At 42.3% G+C, this 26,619-nt stretch overlaps 1 protein-coding gene across 3 annotated transcripts in view; it reads left to right on the top strand.

Moving 5' to 3' along the window:
* The window catches only part of xpnpep2 (X-prolyl aminopeptidase (aminopeptidase P) 2, membrane-bound), a 79,785-nt gene extending 57,058 nt beyond the window's left edge, over positions 1 to 22,727 (top strand). For all 3 annotated transcript variants that reach the window (XM_072595076.1, XM_072595074.1, XM_072595075.1), the window contains 5 exons: positions 6,290 to 6,394; positions 10,097 to 10,159; positions 12,454 to 12,530; positions 16,171 to 16,269; positions 20,024 to 22,727. In XM_072595076.1, the coding sequence (XP_072451177.1) occupies positions 6,290 to 6,394; positions 10,097 to 10,159; positions 12,454 to 12,530; positions 16,171 to 16,269; positions 20,024 to 20,224 (545 nt within the window). In that variant the 3' untranslated portion in view covers positions 20,225 to 22,727. The remainder of the gene's footprint in view (positions 1 to 6,289; positions 6,395 to 10,096; positions 10,160 to 12,453; positions 12,531 to 16,170; positions 16,270 to 20,023) is intronic.
* Positions 22,728 to 26,619: the final 3,892 nt, after the last annotated feature.

The raw sequence follows: 26,619 nt of genomic DNA, 5'->3' as shown, positions 1-26,619 counted from the left end.
GCCACCGTGCCGCCCAGTGGCACAGTGGTTAGCACTGCTGCCTCACAGCGCCAGAGACCCGGGTTCAATCTAAGTAATCTAAGTAATCTAATCTAAAAAAAAAACTGCTAGCTAATCAAATGAGAAGAGAGTTACTTATCTTAAACAAGTTTTAGTTTATTGCATGATAGCAATCAGGCACATGATACATCAGTATGATAGACATTGTCACTAAGACCATGAGGAGTCTTAGATAGTAGGTCTGGCTACAAAATTAGCTGTTCTAACCATGCAAGTCCAAAGACATCATCATATTGGATAGAGTTTAATGTATTCCTCACCATTAACCCTTTCAAAACCAGACAAAAAGGAAGTTTCTATCTCTGCCTCACATTCTGTAAAGACTAATTTTCCTGTTTAGAAAGGGGAGAGTTCAGGAAAAGGGGATCAGTAAGTTTATGAAGCAGAAGGATTTAGACGCGTTGCAGGACGCCTATTTTGGTAATGATACCCAGAGTGCAGCAACAAGGGACACAGTGTAAAAAGGCAATATTGTGGAATTTTGTGAAAAGGTACAGTGTGGAACCAGGCCAATTGGCCCAACAATTTCACACCAACCCTCCGATGAGCGACCCACCCAGACCAATTTCCCTGATTAATGCACCTAACACAATGGGCAATGTAGCATGACCAATTCACCTGACCTGCACATCTTTGAATCATGGGAGGAAACTAGAGGAATACTGCTCAGACACGGGGAGAATGTGCAAACTCCCACAGACAGTCGCCCAAGGTGGGAGATGAACCCAGGCCCCTGGCACTGTGAGGTAGCAGTGCTAAACACCCCAAAGCCGCTGTATAGTCTATATGGCTGGAGGGAAGGAGATATTGGTGGAAGTAGTCTATGGGTTCCTTTACTGTAGTTTTCTGCAGGACAGAGAATAAATCAGGAGATAATAAAAGCATATAAAGAAAAACAGTATGTAAATTATGTATGAGATTATTTTTAATAAAGATTGGGAAAATTAACTTAACAAAGGTAGCCACAAGGAAGAATTCATAAACGTTATTTGGGGCATTTTCTTAGAGCAATAAGTTGTGGATCTTACCAGTGATCTAGCTGTATTGATTTTAGTAATATGTAATAAGGCAGGTTTAATAAATGAACTTAGGGTGAGGGATCACCCATTTAAGACAGATGAGATGGAATTTCTTCTCTCAAAGAATAATGAATCTGTCAAATTCTTTACCTCAGAGGGCTGTCAAGGCTGGGTCATTAAATATATTAGGTTAGTCCAAAAGCAATTCCAGCCTATTTTGTTTTAATATTATATTGGGATCTATTGCATTACTTGTGCAAGAGTTACTAAACAGAAGTGCTACTGTGTACTAGTCATTGGTACATAGGATTTCTTGTTGAGGATCTCATTTATGAGTAATAGCTACCTTGAAGTACACTCTCTCTCAAACTCATTATTAAGCAACACTACATGTGCCATTTCTCTTTTAAAACTTAGTTTTTGGGGAACATTTTCTGAGTTTCAAGTGAGCCTCTTCTTATCTGTTGTGTCATTTCCCACTTCACCACATAGGCTTTATTTCACCAATATAATAGTTCATGCAACAAAAATGGCTTGATTTTATTTGAGTTTACAAACAGGTCGTTGAGTTTTGAGGTCTTTTGCTGCATGCACTCATTTTTCTGATTTGATCAGTAAATCTCTTTCACAAACTGGAGTGATTAATAAGACTCATTCAGAGATGAGATTGTTGCTCTCAAACCAGATTCCTTATCTGTGCCAGTGCTGTACTCTATTCTGCAGAAAGAGTCATAGAGTCATAGAGACGTACAGCATGGAAACAGACCCTTCGGTCCAACCCATCCATACCGACCAGATGTCCCAATCCAATCTAGTCCCACCTGCCAGCACCCAGCCCATATCCCTCCAAACCCTTCCTATTCATATACCCATCCAAATGCCTCGAAAATGTTGCAATTATACCAGCCTCCACCACATCCTCTGGCAGCTCATTCCATACACGTACTATCCTCTGCATGAAAAAGTTGCCCCTTAGGTCTCTTTTATATCTTTCCCCTCTCACCCTAAACCTATGCCCTCTAGTTCTGGACCCCACAACCCCAGGGAAAAGACTTTGACTATTTATCCTATCCATGCCCCTCATAATTTTGTAAACCTCTATAAGGTCACCCCTCAGCCTCCGACGCTCCAGGGAAAACAGCACCAGCCTGTTCAGCCTCTCCCTGTAGCTCAGATTCTCCAACCCTGGCAACATCCTTGTAAATCTTTTCTGAACACTTTCAAGTTTCACATCTTTCCGATAGGAAGGAGACCAGAATTGCACGCAATATTCCAACAGTGGCCTAACCAATGCCCTGTACAGCCGCAACATGACTTCCCAACTCCTGTACTCAATACTCTGACCAATAAAGGAAAGCCTTCTTCACTAACCTATCTACCTGCGACTCCACTTTCAAGGAGCTATGAACCTGCACTCCAAGGTCTCTTTGTTCAGCAACACTCCCTAGGACCTTACCATTAAGTGTATAAGGCCTGCTAAGATTTGCTTTCCCAAAATGCAGCACCTCGCATTTATCCTAATTGAACTCCATCTGCCACTTCTCAACCCATTGGCCCAGATCCTGTCCCACTACACCTCCAATTTTGGTGTCATCTGCAAGCTTACTAACTGTACCTCTTATGCTTGCATCGAAATCATTTATGTAAATGACAAAAAGAAGAGGGCCCAGCACCGATCCTTGTGGCACTCCACTGGTCACAGGCCTCCAGTCTGAAAAACAACCCTGCATCACTACCTTTGAGCTGGTTCTGTATCCAAATGGCTAGTTCTCCCTGTATTCCATGAGATCTAACCTTGCTAATCAGTCTCCCATGGGGAACCTTGTCAAACACCTTACTGAAGTCCATATAGATTACATCTACTACTCTGCCATCATCAATCTTCTTTGTTACTTCTTCAAAAAACTCAATCAAGTTTGTGAGACATGCACAAAGCCATGTTGACTATCCCGAATCAGTCCTTGCCTTTCCAAATACATGTACATCCTGTCCCTCAGGATTCCCTCCAACAACTTGACCACCACCGAGGTCAGGCTCACCATTCTATAGTTCTCTGGCTTGTCTTTACCGCCCTTCTTAAACAGTGGCAGCACATTTGCCAACCTCCAGTCTTCCGGCACCTCACCTGTGACTATCGATGATAAAAACTTAGGACACCACACAAGTGGTCATTGTACTTTGGAGGACTCATACTAATGACTGATTCTAGCTGATTTTATCATCAGAACATCTAACCCGGGAATAAAACTTTCTTCAGGCAACACCTTCAAGTACCCAGCAGGAATGGTTTGGAACTAATTGAGAGATAAAGTTCAAAACTGATGTTATCCTCCTCAACCCCAAAGGACACTAAGGTTAATTGTAACACTTCTCATGATCTGACTGAAATTATTTAACTGATTGAAAATCAAATCTGGTAGCTTAATGCTCTCTCTGCTCCTTTTCAGATGCTGTATAAAGTCACATTGTGGCCCAGCTTTAGTTTACCTGCCCTCCTGTCTCCTTATGTCACTGAATGTCAAGCTTAATTTGATTATGCTCCTGTGGAGCAACTGGAAATGATTATTTCATCAAAAAACCTTGTATGAGTTCTCTGTAGTTCACTGAGCCACCGAGGAACTAATGTTTTCCCGGTGCCTATTATTGCTCTTAATAATGGACAGTAAATGCCAGCATTCCCCTGCATCTGGGATCCTATGGAGAACTGAATGAGGCCTTTCTCAATGTCAGAACCAACAAGTCTCATTTTTCCAGTTAAGCGCAGGATGTCACGTCAAGATTCTTATTAGTGAATTATCACTCATTATCACCCTCATACTATCTAATCTGACATTTTTAATATGCAGCTTCCCATTTTACTACTCATCCAATAAAGGTAAATGCTAGGAAATGCCAATGTGAAAGTCAGCAGGTACCAACCAACTCCAACAATCTATTTGATTCTCTGAAACTCCAACTTGGACACGCAGCACCGACATCTCAAGGCACATTCCATGGGCAGTGGCTGTGTGCACCCCATGCTTACAGGCTCTGACACTGAACATGTGCAAACCTTACTGACTGTCATAGCACTGAGCTTAGAATGCACCAGCAACTATCATTGAAATGCCGCTGTAGGATCCCTGTGTATGAGTATGGTTTGGACCATGCTGCATCTCAAAACTACTCACTCCCTTAGTGCTTTTCCAGTTGCTCACAGCCTCTCTGTGTTGCCACGCCTTTTAGTATTTTGCTCCCTCAGCTATACTGCATAGGCCCACAGTGTTTCTGTGATTAAAGGCTTTTGCCTGATACTGGATAGCAGTAACAGGATAGGTCAGAGTCCGCATGGATTTATGAATGGGGAATCATGCTTGACTAATCTTCTGGAATTTTTTGAGAATGTAACTCTGAAGATGGACAAGGGAGATCCATTGGATGTAGTGTACCTGGACTTTCAGAAAGCCTTTGATTAAGTCCCACATAGGAGGTTAGTGAGCAAAATTAGGGTGCATGGTATTGGGGGTAAAGTATTGACTTGGATTGAAAATTAGTTGGCTGACAGGAAACAAAGAGTAGTGATAAATGGCTCCCTTTTGGAATGGCAGGCGGTGACCAGAGGGGTACCGCAGGGATCAGTGCTGGGACCGCATCTTTTTACAATATATATTAATGATATAGAAGATGGTATTAATAGTAACATTAGCAAATTTGCTGCTGATACAAAGCTGGGTGGCAGGGTGAAATGTGAGGAGGATGTTAGGAGATTACAGGTTGATCTGGACAGGTTAGGTGAGTGGACAGATGCATGGCAGATGCAGTTTAATGTGGATAAATGTATGATTATCCACTTTGGTGGCAAGAACAGGAAGGCAGATTACTACCTAAATGGAGTCAAGTTAGGTAAAGGGGCAGTACAAAGAGATCTGGGTGTTCTTGTACACCAGTCAATGAAGGCAAGCATGCAGGTACAGCAGGTAGTGAAGAAGGCTAATAGCATGCTGGCCTTAATAACAAGAGGGATTGAGTATAGAAGCAAAGAGGTTCTCCTGCAGATGTACAGGGCCCTGGTGAGACCACACCTGGAATATTGTGTGTAGTCCTGGCCTTCAAATTTGAGGAAATACATTCTGGCTATTGAGGGAGTGCAGCGTAGGTTCACGAGGTCAATTCCTGGAATGGCAGGACTATCTTATGTTGAAAGATTGGAGCGACTGGGCTTGTATACCCTTGAGTTTAGAAGACTGAGAGGGGATCTGATTGAGATGTATAAGATTATTAAAGGATAGGACACTCTAGAGGCAGGAAACATGTTTTCGCTGATGGGTGAGTCCCGAACCAGAGGACACAGCTTAAAAATAAGGGGAAGGCCATTTAGGACAGAGATGAGGAGAAACTTCTTCACCCAGAGTGTTGTGAGTGTGTGGAATGCTCTGCCCCAGAAGGCAGTGGAGGCCCAGTCTCTGGATTCGTTTAAGGAAGAGTTGGATAGAGCTCTCAAGGATAGTGGAATCAAAGGTTATGGGAATAAGGCAGGAACAGGATACTGATTGAGGATGATCAGCCATGATCATAATGAATGGTGGTGCAGGCTCGAAGGGCAGAATGGCCTACTCCTGCACCTATTGTCTATTGTCTATATTGTCTATAAAACATCGATTTTCCTGCTCCTCAGATGCTACCTGATCTGCTGTGCTTTTCTAGCACCACTCTAATCTTGACTCTGATTTCCAGCATCTGCAGTCCTCACTTTTACACAGTGTTTCTGTCTTAATTTGGCTTTTAGTATGGGTTCAAAGCCAAAAAGCTTGTCGTGGTTGTCAGCATAGTAAGTCAATGGCAGTATCCAATACCAGTCCAGGAGCTTGGGGACAGTCATTTGACAACACAGATGAGTCAGTGTCAGGATCCTGTGCAAGACTACTCTAGACTGACAATGTTTGACTTGTACAACAGACTTTTAAAAATTGTGTCAGCACCAGGAATCCTAGGGTACCCCAGTTGTTATAAATAATTCTGGTTGTGGCAAGTAGAGAAACATGCTAGCATCAAATGAGGGATGCCAAATGGACATAGTTAATGAGGCAAATGTGATAAGTGTGTTTATAAAATCCACTAGGCCTCATGAAGAGAAATTTTCCATTAATTTGTCAAAAATGAGACTTTGCAAATAAGGTAAGATTCAACTCACAAAACTGTCTGTCCTATATTAATAATGTTTTTGTTATTAGGAGATGAGCTTGATGTATGGGCTCGACATGCTTTGTGGGAGGCGGGACTAAACTACATGCATGGAACTGGTCATGGAATTGGCACCTTCCTCAGTGTACATGAATGTGAGTATGATCAAACTGGCAATCATTACATTTCAACTTAGTTAATTATGCAGGTAGATAACAAAAACATTTCTACATTACAACAGTGGCAACTCTTCAGAAACGTGTCCATGAATGTAAAACACAGTGAACATTCGGCATTTATGAAAAGTGGTACATAAATGTAGACATTTTCCTGCTTTCCAAGGTAGTAAAAAAAAAATTCGTTTTAAAAGCAATTGACTATCAAACATTTTCAGCATTATGAAGGGAATGACCAAATTAATCCAGGAAATCACTCACTCTGGTGGAGGTTTGTAAACAGCAAGTCATAGGAATGAAAATTAGTATGTTTCGGAATAAGAAATGTATTCAGGTTTGTGTGTTTGCTATCTATGATGTCTGTGTGCATCAGTACTCTGATCCATTTGTAACCAACCCAAATCAACAAATACACTCTGATCTATGCATCCTTGCTTATTATGATCTGCTTAGATTGCTCATAAACAAAGCTTTTCACTGTACTTTGGGACACATGACAATAAATCAATCAGTATAATATTAGAGTCAGTTTATAGGCGTATGATTGACAGGTATAAACAAATACTTTTGTATTGTATCGGGTCAAAGACCCAATCTCTTTTGAACCATTTTTGTCTATTTGGTTAAACACATTTCTATAAAAAGAACTAATCTATAATATTCATAAAATTGACCAATGAGAGAGTTTATTATTTCAAATGTTAATTTCTAATATTGCTGAAGACAAGTTATAGTGTCAGAGAGTTACACAGCATAGAAACAGACCCTTCGTCCAACTTGGCTGCATCAACCAAATAACCCAAACTGATTTAGTCCCACTTGCCAGCATTTAGCCCATATCCTTCCAAACCCTTCCTATGCAGGAAAAGATTGCCTCTCGGATCCCTTTTAAATCTTTCCTCTCTCATCTGAAACTAATGCCCTTTAGTTTTTGATTTCCCCACCCTTGGAAAAAGATCTTGGCTATTCAATTTATCCATGCCCCTCATGATTTTATAATCCTCTATCAGGTCACCCCTCAGTTTCTGGGAAAATAGCCCAAGCCTAGTCAGCCTCTCCCTGTAGCTCAAACCCGCCAATCCTGGCAATATCCTTGTAAATCTTTTCTGAACCCACTCCAAGTTTGACAACATCTTTCCTATATCTGTTACCTGCTCTCAAACTCTTCATCTCCAGCTGCTGCTGTGACACTGACTGTCTCAACCTGTCCACCTCACTCACCCACTCCAACCTCGCACCCTCACAATGCACATGCTCCACTTCATCCATTCCAACTCCAACATCACCATCAAACCAGCAGACAAGGGGGCACAGTGACAGTTTGGTGCACTGACCTCTACACCGCTGAACTCACAGACACCTCCTCCTACTAACCCCTCGAACAGGACCTCACCTCCCATCACCAAACCACCATCTCTCAGACCATCCACAATCTCATCACCTCAGGGGATCTTCCATCCACAGCAGCCAACCCTGGAACTCCGTACCACCCAGTTCTGCCTCTTACCCAAAATCCACAAATTGGCTGCGCAGTTGACCTATTGTCTCTGCCTGCTCCTACCCCACTGAATTTATCTCCTCATATCTTGACATCACCTTGTCCCACGTGGTCCAGGAACTCCGCACATACATTTGAGACACCTCCCATATCACCCACACCCTCCACCTCCTCCATGACTTTCATTTTCCCGATTTCCAATGCCTCATTTTCACCATGGACATCCAGTCCCTATACACATCCGTCCACCATGACAAAGACCTCCAAGCCCTTGGTTTCTTCCTCTCGTGCTGACTAAACCAGAAGCCTTCCACCCAACCCACTCATTCAATTGGAAGAACTGGTCCTCACCTTCAATAATCTCTCCCTCGAATCCTCCCACTTCCTCCAGACCAAAGGGGTAGCCATGGTCACTTACATGGGCTCCAGCTATGCTTGCTTCTTCATCGGGTACGTGGTGCAGTCCATCTTTTGCAGTTACACTTGCGCCATCCCCCATCATTTCCTCTGCTACATTGATATCGGCGCCACCTTGTGCTCCCATGAGGAGGTTGAACACTTCATCAACTTCACTAACACCTTCCACCCTGACCTTAAGTTCACCTTGACCATCTTGGACACCTCCCTCCCCTTCCTGGATACGTCCGTTTCCATCTGTGGCGACCGACTCAACATGGACATGAATTTTAAACCCACCAACTCCCACAGCTACCTGGACTACACCTCCTCTCACCCCTATCTCCTGTATAAACGCTGATTCCTTACTTCTAATTCTGAATTCCTCCACCGTATCTGCTCCCAGGAGGAGCAATTCCACTCCAGGACATCCCAGATGGCCACCTATTTCATGGACTGCAATTTCCATTCCCACATTATCAACAATGTTCTCCAATGCATCTCCTCCACTTCCTGCACCTCTGCTCTTGAACCTCACTCCTCCAACTGCAACAAGGACAGAACCCCCTTGGTCCTCACCTTCCACCCCATGCTGCACATCATCCTCCACCATTTTCACCACCTACAGTCAGAACCCCACCAGCAGAGATATATTTCCCTTCCCACCCCATCTGCGTTCCACAGAGACCATTCCCTCTGTGACTCCCTCGTTAGCCCCCCACCACCAACCCACCCTCCACACCTGCACCTTCCCTTGCCACACAATAGGTCTAAAACCTCCGCCCGCATCTCCCCCCTCACCCACCCAAGGCCCCAAAGCATCTTTTCACACTAGCAGAGATTTTCCTGCACATCCAAGTACCTCATCAACCGTGTCAGTTGTTCTCAATGTGATCTCCTCTACATTGGAGAGACAGGATGCCAACTCATGGAATGTTTTAGGGAACATCTCTGGGACACACACACCAAACAACCCCTCCACCCTGTGGCCACCAACTTCAACTCTCTCTCCCATTTCACCAAGAACATGCAAGTCTTGGGCCTCCTCCACAGCCAAATTCAACAACTCAACACCTGGAGGAAGAATGCCTCATCTTCTGCTTTAGGGCCCTTCAACCACACAGCATCCACAACAAATTCACTAGTTTCCAAACCTCCCCTTCCCCCCACTTCATCCCAGATCCAACCTTCCAACATGACACCACACTCTTGAACTGTCCTACCTGTCCATCTTCCTTCCCACCCATCCACTCCACCCTCCCCACTGACCTATCCTCATCACCCCAACATGCACCTACCTATCACCTTCCCAGCTACCTTTCCCCATCCCCAGTCACCTATTTGTCTCTCAGCCCCTTCCCACCCCCACCTTCCTGATGGAGGGCTTATATCTGAAACTTCAACTCTCCTGCTCCTCAGATGCTGCCTGACTTGCTGCGCTTTTTCAGTGCCACACTTGTTGACTCTGACCGTCCAGCATCTGTACCCCTCACTTTCTCCAACATCTTTCCTGAAGTAGGACAACCGGAATTGAATGGAGTATTCTAAAAGAAGCTCCACAGTGTCGTGTATGATGTTCCAATTTCTGTACTCAATGCACTGACTAATGAAGGCAAGTTTGCCAAATGCCGCCTTCACTATCCTGTCGACCTGCGACTCCACTTTCAAGAAAGTTGTTCCATGTATTGGTCATTCAGAACCTTCAGAGTGAATAGGTTAGAAGCATAAAACAAGTTAATTATTTGGAAAATTATTGAATTTTGTTTATGTTTTTGGTTGATGCACAGGGCCAGTTGGCATTGGAAGCCCTCATACGTGCCCACTTCAGGAGGGGATGTTTACATCTATCGGTAAGTTTGCCCGTAAGAAAATTATTTAAACAGTAAATTGTGCCAGAAGAGTTTATGAAGAAAAGCTAGAGCTCAGACATTTCATATTTCTTTGTTAATTTCTTCAATTTCAAAATCATGGAAGTTCTTGGATGCGGGGTTGGGGGAGGGTTTAGATTAGATTAGATTAGATTACTTACAGTGTGTGGAAACAGGGTCTTCGGCCCAACAACTCCACACCGACCCGCCGAAGCGTATATCACCCAGACCCATACTCCTACATTTACCCCTTCACCTAACACTATGGACAATTTAGCATGGTCAATTCACCTAACCTGCACATTTTTGGATTATGGGAGGAAACCGGAGCACCCGGAGGAAACCCACGCAGACACGGGAAGAATGTGCAAACTCCACACAGAGAGTCGCCTGAGGTGTGAGGGTGTTGTGGCAGTGGCAGTTGGTGGAGAATGGCAGTGGTCATTCTAACACTGCAGAATGCACCGTCAGTGACAGTGGGTGGGTGGATGGGGCATGTGTTGTGAAAGGGATCAAACTAGTAGAAGAGATCAAAAAGGCAAATCTTTTATGATTGAGTTAAACACTTTCAAATTACATCAGAGTGAATTGGAGGACATGCATGGAATTTTATCATACTGTCAAGAACTTGCTAATTGCTTTTAAAAGTGCACTCACTGTTCTTACCTAGAGAAATTTTGCAGCCAATTTGCACACTGTAAAGGCCAATAAATAACAAAGTGACAAACCTGTTTTTGTTGAAGTTGTTTGTGTGACCAAAATTGAGTGGGGTGCCAGCAAAGCAGTCTCCTGACAGCAGATGTACACGCCCATGAAATGCCCGTGATCCGACAGAAACGTAGTGGATTTCTCCTAGCAGTAGAGAGGAGACTGCTCTTCTTTTACTCATGGAGCCACTGACATGATAGAACCACAGCCACAACCACAAACCATTTTGTGAAGGGACTTCCCCTCCATACTGATGATCCCTGATATCTGTGACCCTGAATGATCCTGACATTTTCAAAATGCTACGGAGCGGTCTCCATTTTGAAGGGCCCTTGAAGTCTTCTACCTGTCTCATAGCCATCAGGACAAGCAGGTGTTATCATCCATTCAGTAGTGTGGGTCCTCACAAGGGACAATCCACCTTGTGGACCTGCTAGACATGCTTAATTGGATGGCAAGTACAGACACTCTCCCTTCATTGCTGACTGCTGCAAAAATGACACTGTGCTATCAGATGTGCAGCCAAATGCCAAATTTGACAGTAAGATTCTGATTGATACTTCTAATAGGAATGAATTGCCCAGTTATTTGGAGGCCAAGTTGGTAGCCTTAGTCTTCTTCATCATTCTGCCTTATCTTCTGATGAGTACACAGTGAGGCCAAAGAAATGCCATCCCTTCTCCTCATGAACGTAGAAGCCCCTGACAAATGTGTCGAGACACAGCAGATCAACAATCATTTCCCAAAATTCTTCCCCTTTCTATACAGAAAATGAGAAATTAATATAAACAGAGGGCAAGATTTTCCAGCTCAATTTTCTTTGGCCACAGGTCATTCCATTTATGGCCCTGTTATTTTCACATTAAATTGATGTCTTTTCACACACTACATCAATGTATTTACAGAACTTATGCACTTTACTACCTATTGATAGTTTAGTACTAAAGGGCAGAGTCTCTGAATAAAGGGGCACCAAATTAAAACTGAAGTGAGGTGGGTTGAGTCTTTGGGTTGCCTTGTCACAGTGACCTGTGGGCAGCGTCCTTGTGTATGTTAAAGTCTGAGATAGTTGATTTTAGATCAGTTAGGGAATCGAGATTTACAGGGAAAACACAAGGAATATCAGATCAGTCATGAACCTTCTGAGTAGTGGATCAACTCTAGGGGTAGAACGGTCTACTCCTGTTCCTATTTCTTATGGTCCTGTGGTCTTAGGTGCTACAGACACTGATGCAAAGTGCAAACTGTACATCTGAAAACAATGAAATATTTTACTGTTGGTAGATAAATTTCACACAGTCTAAAAGTGAATACAGATGTGGAAGGCCTATATTCACCAATTAACCTGAAATGAAAATATCAACCTACACCCCACCGTCACAGTATTGAGCTGTGTTAGCAGCACAGTGTTAACAGATTTTAAGTTTTTCATGTAACCCACCCCACTGTATGCATTGATCATCTTTTGTGTGAAAAAAATGATCATCAGGCCGACAATTACACCTGTTGCTTCTTCTCCGAAAGTACTTTATAATGTTGCATCTGATATGTTAATTTTTCCTTTCCAGAGCCTGGTTATTATCAAGATAATGAATTTGGAATTCGAATTGAAGATGTTTCTGTTGTAGTAAAGGCAGAAACTAAGGTAATATTTGTCCATTTGTCTGCATTATGTCTCATGTACCCCAGATAAAGTTTTCCATTTGGTTAGCAGCAATTGTTTTATAAAAACAATAACCTTATTATTTAAATCTAAAATTCAAATTCTATCCTACCAACAATGCCAATGTCAACCTTTGAGTTTGCAACCATGGCCAGAATCTTCATCCCTCTTAATGGCAAGCTTGGAGGCAAAAAGGATATTTAATTAGTCAGGATGGTGATGAACCTGAATGTCTCCATCACCGCCTGTCAGTCTTGATTGAGGGACTTGACATCAATAAGCTTGGTCCTGTTGAGAACCACCCACATGCTCATGTCATTACTGCCAACTCCCTTATACCCCCTCCTAGCGATCCCATCTTACAAATGCCTTCCAAATATTACCTGCCTGTACCCTGGATCATTCGTCAGTTCTGGTATTCCAGTGCCTGTCCTTGCTGCAACAACAGCAGCCTTCCCGGTGTTGCTGCTGAACAATCAGCTGCTGCCCTCTGACGTGCCAGCAACTATTAGTAGGCAAGCATCCATGCCTGGGGTACTGATTCTGATGGAAGACTGACTGACCAACTACTACCTGACTGGCTCATGGTTTAAAAACGGAGATAAAAACAATAACTGCAAATGCTGAAAACCAAATTCTGGATTAGTGGTGCTGGAAGAGCATGGCAGTTCAGGCAGCATCCCAGGAGCTTCGAAATCGACATTTCGGGCAAAAGCACTTCATCAGGAATAAAGGCAGTGAGCCTGAAGCGTGGAGAGATAAGCTAGAGGAGGGTGGGGGTGGGGAGAGAGTAGCATAGAGTACAATGGGTGAGTGGGAGAGGAGATGAAGGTGATAGGTCAAGGAGGAGAGGGTGGAGTGGATAGGTGGAAAAGGAGATAGGCAGGTCGGACAAGTCCAGACAAGTCAAGGAGACAGTGCTGAGCTGGAAGTTTGAAACTAGGATGAGATGGGGGAAGGGGAAATGAGGAAACTGTTGAAGTCCACATTGATGCCCTGGGGTTGAAGTGTTCCGAGGCAGAAGATGAGGCGTTCTTCCTCCAGGCGTCTGGTGTGAGGGAGCGGTGGTGAAGGAGGCCCAGGACCTCCATGTCCTCGGCAGAGTGGGAGGGGGAGTTGAAATGTTGGGCCACGGGGCGGTTTGGTTGATTGGTGCGGGTGTCTCGGAGATGTTCCCTAAAGCGCTCTGCTAGGAGGCGCCCAGTCTCCCCAGTGTAGAGGAGACCACATCGGGAGCAACGGATACAATAAATGATATTAGTGGATGTGCAAGTAAAACTTTGATGGATGTGGAAGGCTCCTTTAGGGCCTTGGATAGAGGTGAGGGAGGAGGTGTGGGCACAGGTTTTACAGTTCCTGCGGTGGCAGGGGAAAGTGCCAGGATGGGAGGGTGGGTCGTAGGGGGGTGTGGACCTGACCAGGTAGTCACGGAGGGAACGGTCTTTGCGGAAGGCGGAAAGGGGTGGGGAGGGAAATATATCCCTGGTGGTGGGGTCTTTCTGGAGGTGGCGGAAATGTCGGCGGATGATTTGGTTTATGCGAAGGTTGGTAGGGTGGCTCATGGTTTGACAACCTTCCTGAAATGATGTGGAGGTGCCAGTGTTGGACTGGGGTGGGCAAAGTTACAAATCAACACAGCACCAGGTTGTAGTCCAACAGGTTTATTTGGAGGCTCCAGCTTTTGGAGTGCTGCTCCTTCATCAGGTGGTTGTGCTGATGAGGAAGCAATGCTTCAAAATCTCGTGCCTCCAAATAATCCTGTGGACTACAACCTGGTGTTGTGTGATTTTTAATTTCCTGAAATGAGGTAACATGAGTCTCTCCAGCAAGCTGGTAAGATCCTAATGCTTCACCATGCTGCAGAACCTCAGCCTGTCTACACGTCAGCATGTGGCATTCCCAAATGAACTTTATCATCACTTCCTGGAAGATGTATGGAGTGCTGATTCCCAACATGACACCACCTATCTATCGAGAGATGAGATCAAAACAGACACAAACCAACTCCTGTTACTTGAATGTCTGTATGATAAGGCTTAGACGATTTTTATGAACACATTAGGTTTTGCTCATCATTTTACTTGCATCATTTAAAGAGGTTAGAAAGATGGTCAGAAACACAGCAACTTTGTTGTAATCTTTGTAGAAATAAGTGGATCAACATTGTGGTTTCCGACCTTACACTAGGTTCAAATGAAAATTTGAATTTGTAATTGTAAACAGGTATTGCAATTTATTGTAAAACTTATGTCACATTTTTAAGACAATTTATATGTTGTGTGGACAGCGACTCTTATTTAGCTGCATGCCAATGAATTCAGTGCTTTGCTGTATTAGATGGCTTTATTAATTACAAATGGTACAACCTGATCTGAAGCAGGAAACCAGTTCTTTTTCTTCTTTGTAAAACAAACATTTTTTGAAAATGCTCCAGTACATGCTGCCAATTGCTTTCTTACTCCTTCTACCAATGATTCTGGGATGGCCCCTGATCCTGAGATGACAATCTCTGGTCCCTGACAGCGCAAACACATTCCCATATTTACCCTGTCAAGCCTTCTAAAAATGTTGTCTCTGCAAGATTATTTCTCATTATTCTATATTCCAATGCATACTGGTCCATTTTACTCAACCTCTTCCTATAAGAAAAGTCTCTCCATACTCAAATCAATCTAATAAGTCTTCTCTGGACTGCCTCCAATGACAATATATCCATTGTTACAGAGGGGCCCAAAACTGTTCACAGTGTTCCAGCTGTGGTCAGACTAAAGCTGAAAATGTGTTGCTGGAAAAGCGCAGCAGGTCAGGCAGCATCCAAGGAGCAGGAGAATCAACATTTCAGGCGTAAGCCCTTCTTCAGGAATCCTGAAGAAGGCTAATGCCCGAAATATTGATTCTCCTGCTCCTTGGATGCTGCCTGACCTGCTGCGCTTTTCCAGCAACACATTTTCAGCTCTGATCTCCAGCATCAGCAGTCCTCACTTTCTCCTAGTGGTCAGACTAAAGCCTTATATGGTTTTAACAAACCTTCCCGACTTTAATACACTGTTTTCCTTGAAATAAGGCCAACATTCTATGTCCTGCCAAACCTGGATGCCAGCTTTTTGTGATCTATACACAAAGACTCTGAAATCCCTGTGTGGTAACTTTCTGCTGTCATTCTCTATGTAAATAATATTCAGCTCCTCTGTTCTTCCTGACAAAGTACATAACCTCACATTTTCCATCTGCCACGTTTTGCCAATTTACCTAACCTGTCTATATTCCTCTGCAAATTCTTTGCACCATCCTCACCACTTGCTCTCCCTCCTCAAAACACAATGATGTTTTGTCATCCATAAACTTGGCTATCTGTTCGCTTTCCTCATCTAAGCCTTTTATTTTGTAAATAATTGTGTTAAACAATTGGGTGGTTATTACCGTATTGCTGTTTGTGACTGCCACAATTTCTGCCAACAATATTTTGTTGAAATGTTGGGTTAAGCCTAGTCAAACAGATGAGGTTAATGCTTAAATACGTTATGCCAGATTAAAGAATCACAAACAGTCATAACAAAAGGTACAAGTGATATTTATGAAAATTAAAGTTGTATGAAATAACAATGTTTTTTTCTTTATATAGTACACATTTAGAGGCGTTCCCTACCTGACATTTGAGCATATTTCTCTTGTTCCATATGAACGAAAACTGATCGATGTGTCCATCATGAACAAGGAACAGGTGTGTTGTTTTTGTATGACCAATCTGTGCGACTTCAGTGTTGAATTTGCCTTGATCCTAGAATTCTAGAATTCCTTCTATAAACTACTCCACCTCTCTCTCTCCTTAAAATCTACCCCTTTGGACAAGCTTTTCCCCCCTTGTCTTGATATACCCCTGTGTGGCTTGGTATCAAATGTTTATTTGAAAATATTTCTGTGGAATGTCATTGGCTATTTTACCACAGTAAAAGCGCAATATAAATAAAAGTTGTTCGAGATTTGTGATTGCGCAGCTCAGCAAGCTTCTTCATCAGAACACAATGCATGTGCTGTAAGTGGATAAAACAACATCTGAAGTAGTCAGTTCTGAAGAAGGTTCAGTGGCCCCGAAATATTTCCTCTGCTTTCTCTCCACAAATGCTGCCAGACTGTCTGAGATTTTCCAACAATTCAACTATATTCCATTCCTCCAATTCCTTTGTCTCTGTTGCATTTGGTCCGATGGTACCAACTTTGACAAAGGAGCCTCCATAATGTTGAACTTCTTCCTTAACAAAACATTCCCCAGCATTGTTGTTGACAAAACCCTCAGCTGGATCTGACCCATATCCCACACTTCAGCCCTCACCCCCTCTCCCCCCTTGTCCTTACCTCTCATCCCAATAGCATCCATATCCAGAGGATCATTAGCCACCACTTCCGCCACCTCCAGTGAGAAGCACCATTAGACACATTTTCACCTCACCTCCCTTATCAGCCTTCCACAGGGACTGTTCCCTCTGAGATACCCTGGTCCATTCTTCCTTCACTCCCAACACCCCCAGAAGCCTCATAGCACCGTCTGCTGCGACTGCAGAAGGTGTAACACCTGTTTACTTTCTCCCTCTTCAGTATCCATGGGCCCAAACACATCATCCAGGTGAAGTAGCATTTATCTGCACTTCACACAATCTAGTCGATCGCATTTGCTGCTCACATGTGATCTCCTCTACACTAGGGAAACAAAGTGTAGACTGGGTGATCGCTTTGCAGAGCACATGTGTTCCATCTGCAAAAACATCCCTGAATTTCCAGTTGCCTGCTACTCCTCCAACACACAGTCATGTTCCCAGCCAACACCTCTGTCTCAGGCTTGCTGCAGTGCACCTCATTTTTCACTTGTGTACCTAGCAGCCTTCCGGATTCCATACTGAGTTTAATAACTTGAGCTGTCCCATGTCCTTACCCTGACCCCCACAACTGGGCCTTGTTATCACATTGTCTGCTATTACACGTAACCCATTGTTAGCCAATAATAGCTATTCATGTTCCTAGCCAGAACATTACCCACTACTTTGTCTGTCCAATTGTTTCTCTCTCTCTCCCTCTCTCTCTCTCTCTTTGGGCTCCATCCCCACTTGTCATTTACTCCTTACCCCCTCATCCTACCCTATCTTCTGCATGTAAACCAACATTTTCCTAGCTACCATCAGTTCTGAGGAAGAGTCACAGAACCTGAAACATTAACTCTGATTTCTCTCCACAGATGCTGCCAGAGCTGCTGAGCTTTTCTATTAACTTCTATTTTTGTTCTTTTTTTCCAACAATTTCTGTTGTTGTCACTTTTATATATTTTATGATGATTTATCATCACCATCTTGTAGCACACTAAAGCCTTGATTTTTCAATCAGGAATATTTATTCGACAATTTTCATTCACTTATTTTTAAACTCGGGATGAGGGCTATCAAATCAGCTGCAATTTCATTGAATGGTGGCGCAGACTGGATGGGCTGAATGGTCTATTTCTGCTCTTATGCTGAACCTCTGTTTGCACTTCTACCGTAAAAGCTTCGGGGCAGAGTCATCGAACGCACAGAGAAAATGCGCTACACCTGAGGAACATTGCATTCACCCTTATTAACCTCAACTAAGTTGGTCAGACACCTTTCTGCCAAAGTCCACGTTCCAACATCTGTAAAGAGGAAGACATATGAGCATGCACAGCATGTCTAGTCATTATCCAGTAACAACATTTTGAACTCCTGTAGCCTAACGCTGGTATTGGTGGGGCTAAGGAAAGGAGCACTTGCATTCAACCTGGCTCTGAGATTTGGTGCTCAGGTTCTCTGCAATTCCTCTCGCCAATGCATCACTGGACCAAGAGCCTACCTCCTTCTTGTCCATCCAAATGTGCACTAATCCATGCAGAATCAGGGAAATTAGGTGAAAGGCATGTGTACACCCATTCACCTCATTTAAAACTATTTTACTGCTTGACTTTGCTGCATATAAAAATTCTGTATCATTCTTCAATGAAAGTACCGCAAAGCTCAGGCCATGAGAGATACAACCGAGCATAATGTTTCCATTTCCACAACCTCTGCTTTGTGACTGGAGGCTGAAAATTCCCTGGGTGTAATGCAAAAGAGAATCAAAATCTTGTATAGAAAATATTTATGACACTATTATGCATAACACTTAGGTGAAATTTACATTTCTTTTATTTATAGTGTTCTTTGATATCACTGGTATCTTCTTAGCTCCAATTTTGATTTAAATGCTGTTGTAGTCCAACATCAACATTTTGTTTCAGCAATTATGTATCTAAGGTGACCATTTTAATGCTGCTGATCAATTGCAAGTTAGGAACAGCATATTTTGCTGCAGAGTAAGGTTTTCTGTCGACAGTCCTATACTTCGAGAATTGGCCTCTTCTTCACTATGATGTTTTTCAGTTTCCCACTGCACCCACCCTGCGTAGGACACTGGGAATGTGTTTGCCAATTTAATGGCAAATAAGCTGCAGTTTCACATAATGGCTCCAGTGATTTTTATGCTGTAGCAGTCGTATCTCTACTTCTGGACCAGGAGGTCTGGGTTCAAGTCCCACCTGCTCCATAGAGGGGGCATAACATCTCTGAGCAGTGTGACTTTTTGTTTATAATGTACCTCCATTCAGACTCTTCCGGTGCAGTGGTAGTGTCCTTACTACTGAGCTAAAAAGTCTAGGTTCAAATCCCACCTACCCCACACATATTGCAATGGTGTTTAAAAATATCTATTATATATCCATGCAAATCAAGAATGGAAGTGTGCGACTATGATGATAAACCTTATCATAAAATAGGCTATATTGAGGCAGACAAATGGTTTTAAATCACCTTCGATTTTATAGTGCCATTTTCTCTGCCTGTATTGTCCTTTAGAAGTCACTCATAAATATATACATTTGAGGTTTGTCTGGAGAGCAAATATTGATCTAGTGATTGCGTGAAATGAAAGTATAAATATAGTCAAAACAAAGAAAGTTTACAAATATCACTGGGGAAAATTATTCCCATTAGCACTTTATTCCATTAAATTAATTATCATTACAAGTCACAAAGCAAAAGGCCTTGACTGAGATGAAATTGCTGTTGGGTATTCTATTTTCAGAACACAAGTCCAACAATGAATTAGGAAGCAGTTCTTAGTGAAATCTATGGACATTATTCTATAGTATGATAATTCATCTGGAGGGTTCATTTCCCCTCTATGATAAGCATTTTAATTCTACTCTATACTTCATCTTAACAAGATACCAATAATCAGCACATCACTGTGTTTTAGGATTTGTGGTCAGTTTTATAGTCTAAGTAGACATGACATTTCACATTAGAACAGAAGCACAAGTCAATTATTAATATGCATTTGCAAAGAATTTTAATTATGATAATATTCTATTATTTCCCATAATGTTACTATGTATTGTATACAAAAACTTAATTTGTCTTCTCAATGCTGTTTTCTAGATTGACTGGCTTAACAATTACTATGAGAGGATTTGGAGGACTGTGTCCCCTGAACTGCAAGCACAACAGTTGACAGAAGAGTACGATTGGCTTCAGAGACACACACAGCCGTTTTCACATGGTATCATCGTAACATACTCATTTATCAGTCTGGCCACAGCCTTGCTGGGAAGCTTTCTATTACAAGGAAAGATTCTCTAAAAATACCCAAAATCTTTGGATCTGATCTTTTTCACTATTTACAGACAAGACACTTCCTTAAAAGAAACAGAATATTGATCAGTATAGCACAGAAACAGCCTTGCAGGCCATTGAGTCAGTGCCAAACATTGGCCATTCTAAACCAATCCCAGCTGTCTGCACTTGATCCATATCCCTCCATTCCCTGCCTGTTCAAGTGTCTGTCTAAAAGTTGATATCATATCTGCTTCTACCAGCTCCCCAGCATCCATTACCCTCTGTGTAAATAATTGCCTTGCAGAACCCCTTTAAACTTTTCCCCTCTTACCTTAAACCTATGCCCCTGAGTACCTGATATTTTTACTCCAGGTAAAGGACTCCCACCATCCACCTTATCCAGGCTTCTCATCATTTTATATACTTCTATCTCATAGATAATACACTCCAATCCAGGCAACATCCTAGTAAACCCCTTCTGCACCCTCTCTAAAGTCTCCACATCCTTTCTACAGTGTGGCAATCAGAACTGCACACAATGTGGCCTAACTGAAATTTTATACAGCTGCAAAATGACTTGCCAATTAATGAAGGCAGGTATGCTATATGCCTCTTTACCACCTTATCCAATTGTGTTGCCACTTTCAGGGAGTTATGGACTTGCTCCCCAAGATCCCTCTGATTATTACTGTATACTTTCTTCTTGCATTTGATCTCCCACTTGTACAAATTAAAATCCTTCTGTCATGTCTCAGCCCACTTTCTAACTAATCTACATCCTGACAACCTTCCTCACTATCCACTAATCGGACCACCTACATTGTCATCTAAATAATTTATATAAATTACAAACAGAGGTCCCACCACTGATTCTTACAGAACGCCACTGGTTATAGACCATCAGTCAGAAAAATAATCCTGCTCAACTATGCCAGCCCAATTTTGTATCCAATTTACCAATCTACCATGGTAGATTCCACTAATATTCAATCTTGTAGCATTTTTCAAAGGTAATCAAAGGAAGAATGCAAGAAGCAAACAACAAACAAAGCACATTTGATCTTATATATTTTAGTTGTCTCAGATTAAGTTGCCTTGCTATTAACATTCTCACACCAATCAATATCCCAAATTCAAATTTACTTACAAGGTTTTTTTTCTTCAGCTGACACAGTCAACCATGGCACAAAATGGCAGGATCTGCAGTTAATTTCTATGTTCCCTATCCCAGGGGTATTGTTTTGTGGGGCCTAATTATGCTTTGAATCTTCAATGAACATTATAAATCAGTTTGATCCTGTGAATTTAGCAGAATTCATTCTGAAGTTGCACAGGCTGTTGAAATTCTGCCACAACTTACTTCTGACAAAACCTTGCCACAATGGAAACTTGTTCAATGGAAACATAGCTTCTTGATATGTGCCCTAGATATTTGGGAGGGAGCAAGGAACACCCAAGCTGACTCAGAAACCCAGCAATTAACCAAAGCAACGAGGATGTTTCTGCTTTGCACATACCCCTCCCACCCCACATGACATGTTTTCAGGGTAGCAGTTGGAAATGTGTAAAATACATTGAATACTTAGCATATCTCCATCCCACTCATCTCTAACTCGTTCCCCATTTTGCTACTGCAGGTTTAGTTGCTCACAAAGCGACCTGCACTAAGACCTATTGACGCCTTACTACCTTCATAAGAATTCTTCATTCCTGGTGAAGGGCTTTTGCCCTAAATGTCGATTTTCCTGCTCCTCAGATGCTGCCTGACCTGCTGTGGTTTTCCAACACAACTCTAATCTAGACTCTGATTTCCAGCATCTGCTGCACCCACTTCTACCTACCTACATAAGTGCCTCAATCTGCCTCCACTGCCCTTAAGATCCTGAGCAATAGCAGGCTGCCAGAGTGCAAATGTCATTTTTCTACAAGACTTTCCATGCAAAGATAGAGAGGAAAGGGGTGACCTGTGTACTTCAAGGCACTCTCCTTAAGATGTAACCTCCCTTTTGTTCCTCCCCAATCTTTGTCCCCTTGCCCTAATTTTTCAAATCTCTTGCCACTTTAAAAGCCTGGACCTCCCCAGTCTCTGTTTGCCATTGTCCTGTTCCTGGACCGGTTTTGGTCCCAATCGCGCACAATACTGAGTTCTGGGGCTGCTAGGATTAGTAGAAATGCCAACTGATCAGGGTGGGACCTCCTGTCCATTGAGGTGTGGAATTCTTCCTTGCAGTCTGTGTCGACCGATTCAGTTTGTTATTATTGTGGGCTAGACCTTCAAAAAGATTTCCTTTCCTTCCAGAGGTGAGCACCTTCTCCCCCTCTATAAAATCCAGTCGCAAATTTTCTGTTGTTGCTTCAGAAAATCTCACTTTGCCCTCAACTTACCAACTTGGTATTCAGAGTTTTACTTATTTTGAAAGGTGAGCATGAGAAATAGTAAAGTATATCTCTTCTCACTCTTTTTAGATTTTTAAATGTTAAAGTGTACAATAAAATAAACTGTGATCATTGGATTGCTATGAACATTAACCAGTAACTGTGTCTGGATTTCTCCTTGTTTATCATACTCAAACCAAGCCCCATCAACATCATGCTTTGTGATTTACTTCGGCTCATTGGTAAACAAGTCCTTGATTTTTAAATTCTGAGTTTTGGTATCTGTTTATTATCATCCTCTAAAGTTCCTTGGGATGTTTTACTTTGTTAAAAGCATTTTATTTATATGAAGGTGGAGTTCTTCTAAGACTGAAGAACTAACACTTTATTTTATTTTCGTCTTTATGGGAACAGAAGGACTTAGACTTCTACCACTGTGAGAAACAGGACAGTTTCAGTTTTATAAAAATATATAATGGTTTTGTGGTTTTACATTTCCCTATGGTACATTTAGCTGCAAAATCACTTCTCTGTATCATAATGCACGAAGACAGTTTAATTTTCTCACACTATCTGATTCATTATGTTCCATTCATAAATTCTCTTCAGCATTAGCTCCATTCTAGCACTTTTCCTTGGAAGGTACAAGGTCACATGTCAAACGTTGGTCCAGAGCTTTGAGCGCTTAATCTTACTTAGTGTTCATACAGCAGTGAAGGAGTACTGTATAGAAACAGAGTAAATAGGAGCGGGAGTAAGCTAGTCTGTCCTTCAAGCTTGCTCCACCACTCATTATGATCACAGCTGAGCAACTCAGTACCTGTACCGCGTTCCTCTTTCTCCCCGTAATCTTTGGTCCCTTTAACACAAAGAACTATATTAACTCGTTGAAAACTTCAATGTTTTGGCTTCAACTAATTTCTTAGGCAGAGAATTGCACAGGCTCACCACTCTCCATCTGAAGAAATTTCTCCTCATCCCAATTCTAAAAGGCCTACCCCATATTCTTAAATAAAGACTGTTACAGCTACAATATTTTGGATGAAAATATTCCAAACTGCTATTTGAAGTTCTCCCATACCTGACTAGTATTGAGACTTTAACATCACCACAAATTGTATGGCCATAAGACCATAAGACATAGGAGCAGAAATTAGGCCATTCGGCTCCTTGAGTCTGCTTTGCCATCATTGATAGGTTTCTCAACCCTATGTTCCGGCTCTCTGCCAAAACCTTTGATCCCCATGGAAATCAAGAATATATCTATCTCTGTTTCAAATATACTCAATGACCTGGCCTGCACAGCCTTCTGTGGCAATGAATTCCATAGATTCACCACTCTTGTTCTCAAGGGTCTTCCTCTAAGGCTGTGCCTTCAGGTCCTCGTCTCTTTTGCCAATGGAACTGTCTTCCCAACATCCGCTCTGTCTGGGCTATTCAGTATTCTTAATGTTTCAGACCACCCACCCCGCCCCCCCCCCCCCCCCCCCACCCCCACCTATCCTTCCAAACTTCATTGAGTATATCCTAGAGTCCTCAAACATTCCTCATATGTTAAGCTTTTCAATCTTGGGATCATTTTCGTGAACCTCCTCTGGACCCACTCCAGGGCCATTACATCTTTCCTGAGGTACAATACTCTAAATGTGGTCTGACCAGAGCTTTATAAATCCTCAGAAGTACGTCCTTACCTTTATATTCTAGACCTCTTGCGATAGATGACAACATTGTATTTGCCTTCCTAACTACCAATCTCAAGTTTACCTTAAGAGAAACCCAGACTGGGACTCCCAAGGCTCTTTGCACTTCAGTCTTCTGGACGTTCTAAAATTTCTCCCCATTTAGAAAGTAATTGATGCCTCCCTGAACCAGACCTATAAAATCATGCAGGGCAGTGATATGGTGAATAGCCGAGGCCTTTTTCCTTGAGTGGGAGAGTCCAAAACTAGAGTACAGCGGATTAAGGTAAGAGGAGAAACATTTGAAAAGAACCTGAGGGGTAACCTTTTCACGTGTATGTATGGAAAAAGCTGCCAGTGGTAGTGGTGGAGGTGGGTTCAATTACTGCACTTAAAATGCACCTGGATGGATGTATGAACAGGTAACATTTAGAGGAAGATAGGCCAAATGTTTGGCAAATGATACTCAGTCAGATTGGGATATCTGGTCAGTGCAGTTGGACCGAAGGGTCTGTTTCTGTGCTGGATATCTGTATGACTATTCTTCCTACCATCTGTCACTGTTGTATATGGTACCACTGAGGCAGTTTAGAAGAAAGAGACTCTGTTCAATTTAGCCACAAAAACATCTTGGAAATGGATATTAAACAAGCAAGCAATATAGTTCAGAAATAACTCTAAACTTCAGTAATCTTCTGAGTAGACCCACTGTATCGACCTATACAAAATCTATTGCCTGACTGCTTAGTATTTATGGGTTTGATATATCTCAGTATTGTACACACTTAAATGCCAGTAAATAGTATTAAACAAACAACAGCATAACTTTCCACTGCAAATTTTTACAATTAAGCTCCATAACCCCATTTCTTATTGACAAAATGAAAGTATGGTGAAAACAGGGAGTAAATCCAACCTAAGAAAACTACATACAGTTTCCAACTTAATTCCACCAAGTTACATCTGTTTTGTCAGATGAACATGATTTGAAAACCTGCCTAGTGGTAACATGTTTATATATTCAGGCACAGTTCCCTAGAAACATAGGAACAAGAGTAGGCCAGTCAGCCCATTGATCCTGTCCTGCCATTCAATAATGGCTGATCTTCTAACTATCGTATGACATTAATGGTGTCCAGAGGTCTATCAGTTTCTGTATTCATCCTGCTCAATGATTGAGGTTTTATAGCTCTCTGAGCTAGAGAATTCCAAAGATTCATCATGCTCTGAGTGAGAGTATTCTTCCTCATTTCATTTTCCAATGCCTTACTTTTTAAATTAAGATTATGACCCCGAGTTCTAGCAGGGGAAACATCTATCTACATTTATACTGTCATGACCTGAATGAACTTTACAAGTTTCAATTAGTTCACCTCATTCTTCAAGACTATAGAGAATAGAAACCCAACTTCCTCAATCTCATAAAACAACACTGCCATACCAGTGATGAATCTGGTATAACTTTGCTGAATTCTCTCCATGCTAAAAATATCTTTCCTCAGATAAGGATACCAAAACTTTACATAATAGTCCAGGTGAGGTCACCAGGCTTTATACAAGTACAGCAACCATTTTGTTCAGTCAAATTCCCTTGAACCAAATGCTAACATAATAATCTGATCAGAGATCTTTGAAATGAAGCCAAAACTCTGCTTAGAATTTATTGCTCCTCAGGTGTAGCCTTGTCACCTTTCAGATTTCAACCCTCATTCCCTCCAAATCTACAATTTGGTCTGGAGCAGAAATAGTGGAGGATGGATATTCCACACTGTAAGCCAAGCATGGTACTTCATCTCACCACCTCTGGTATTGAACCCTGGCAAGAATGCTTGCATCTTAATGAGATTTTCTTCCTTCTCAATCATCCTGCTCCCAAAGGAGGGACCAATCATTGACAGAATAGAAATGGAAGGGAGCCCTCTCCATCCTTTACAATGACTTTTTCCTCATTGCCGTCTCCTGATTGACTTTGGTAATCTAATCCCACCTACCTTCACCTCGATGCTTCAGTACTGACATTCAGCATTTGGCCTGCTGCAGCACCACCAGTTTCCTTAGATCCCAGCAGCACTGTTGATACTAGAGAGAAAGAGCTGTAGCCTCTGATTATTTGGCAATGAAATTGTGGATGGAGGGAAGGATTTGCCCCAGCAGAGTTAGCAACCTTAAAGGCATACAGTGGGCATACCTCATTCATATTTAATCCAAATGGGATGCCAAGAAATGGCCACAATGGAGTAGTAACAATTCCTCATTTAGTGGAAGGGGCACTGGCCTGACTATTAAATTCTACTCTCTGTTTCTCTCTACAGATTCTATGAGGCCTGCTTTAAATCAGCCACATGATGTTAGTTATCATATCGC

The sequence above is a fragment of the Chiloscyllium punctatum genome, chromosome 25, assembly GCF_047496795.1.
Source record: "Chiloscyllium punctatum isolate Juve2018m chromosome 25, sChiPun1.3, whole genome shotgun sequence".
Classification (NCBI taxonomy): Eukaryota; Metazoa; Chordata; class Chondrichthyes; order Orectolobiformes; family Hemiscylliidae; genus Chiloscyllium; species Chiloscyllium punctatum.
The sequence above is the reverse complement of the archived record's forward strand: the minus strand, read 5'-3'. Positions and strand labels throughout refer to the sequence as shown.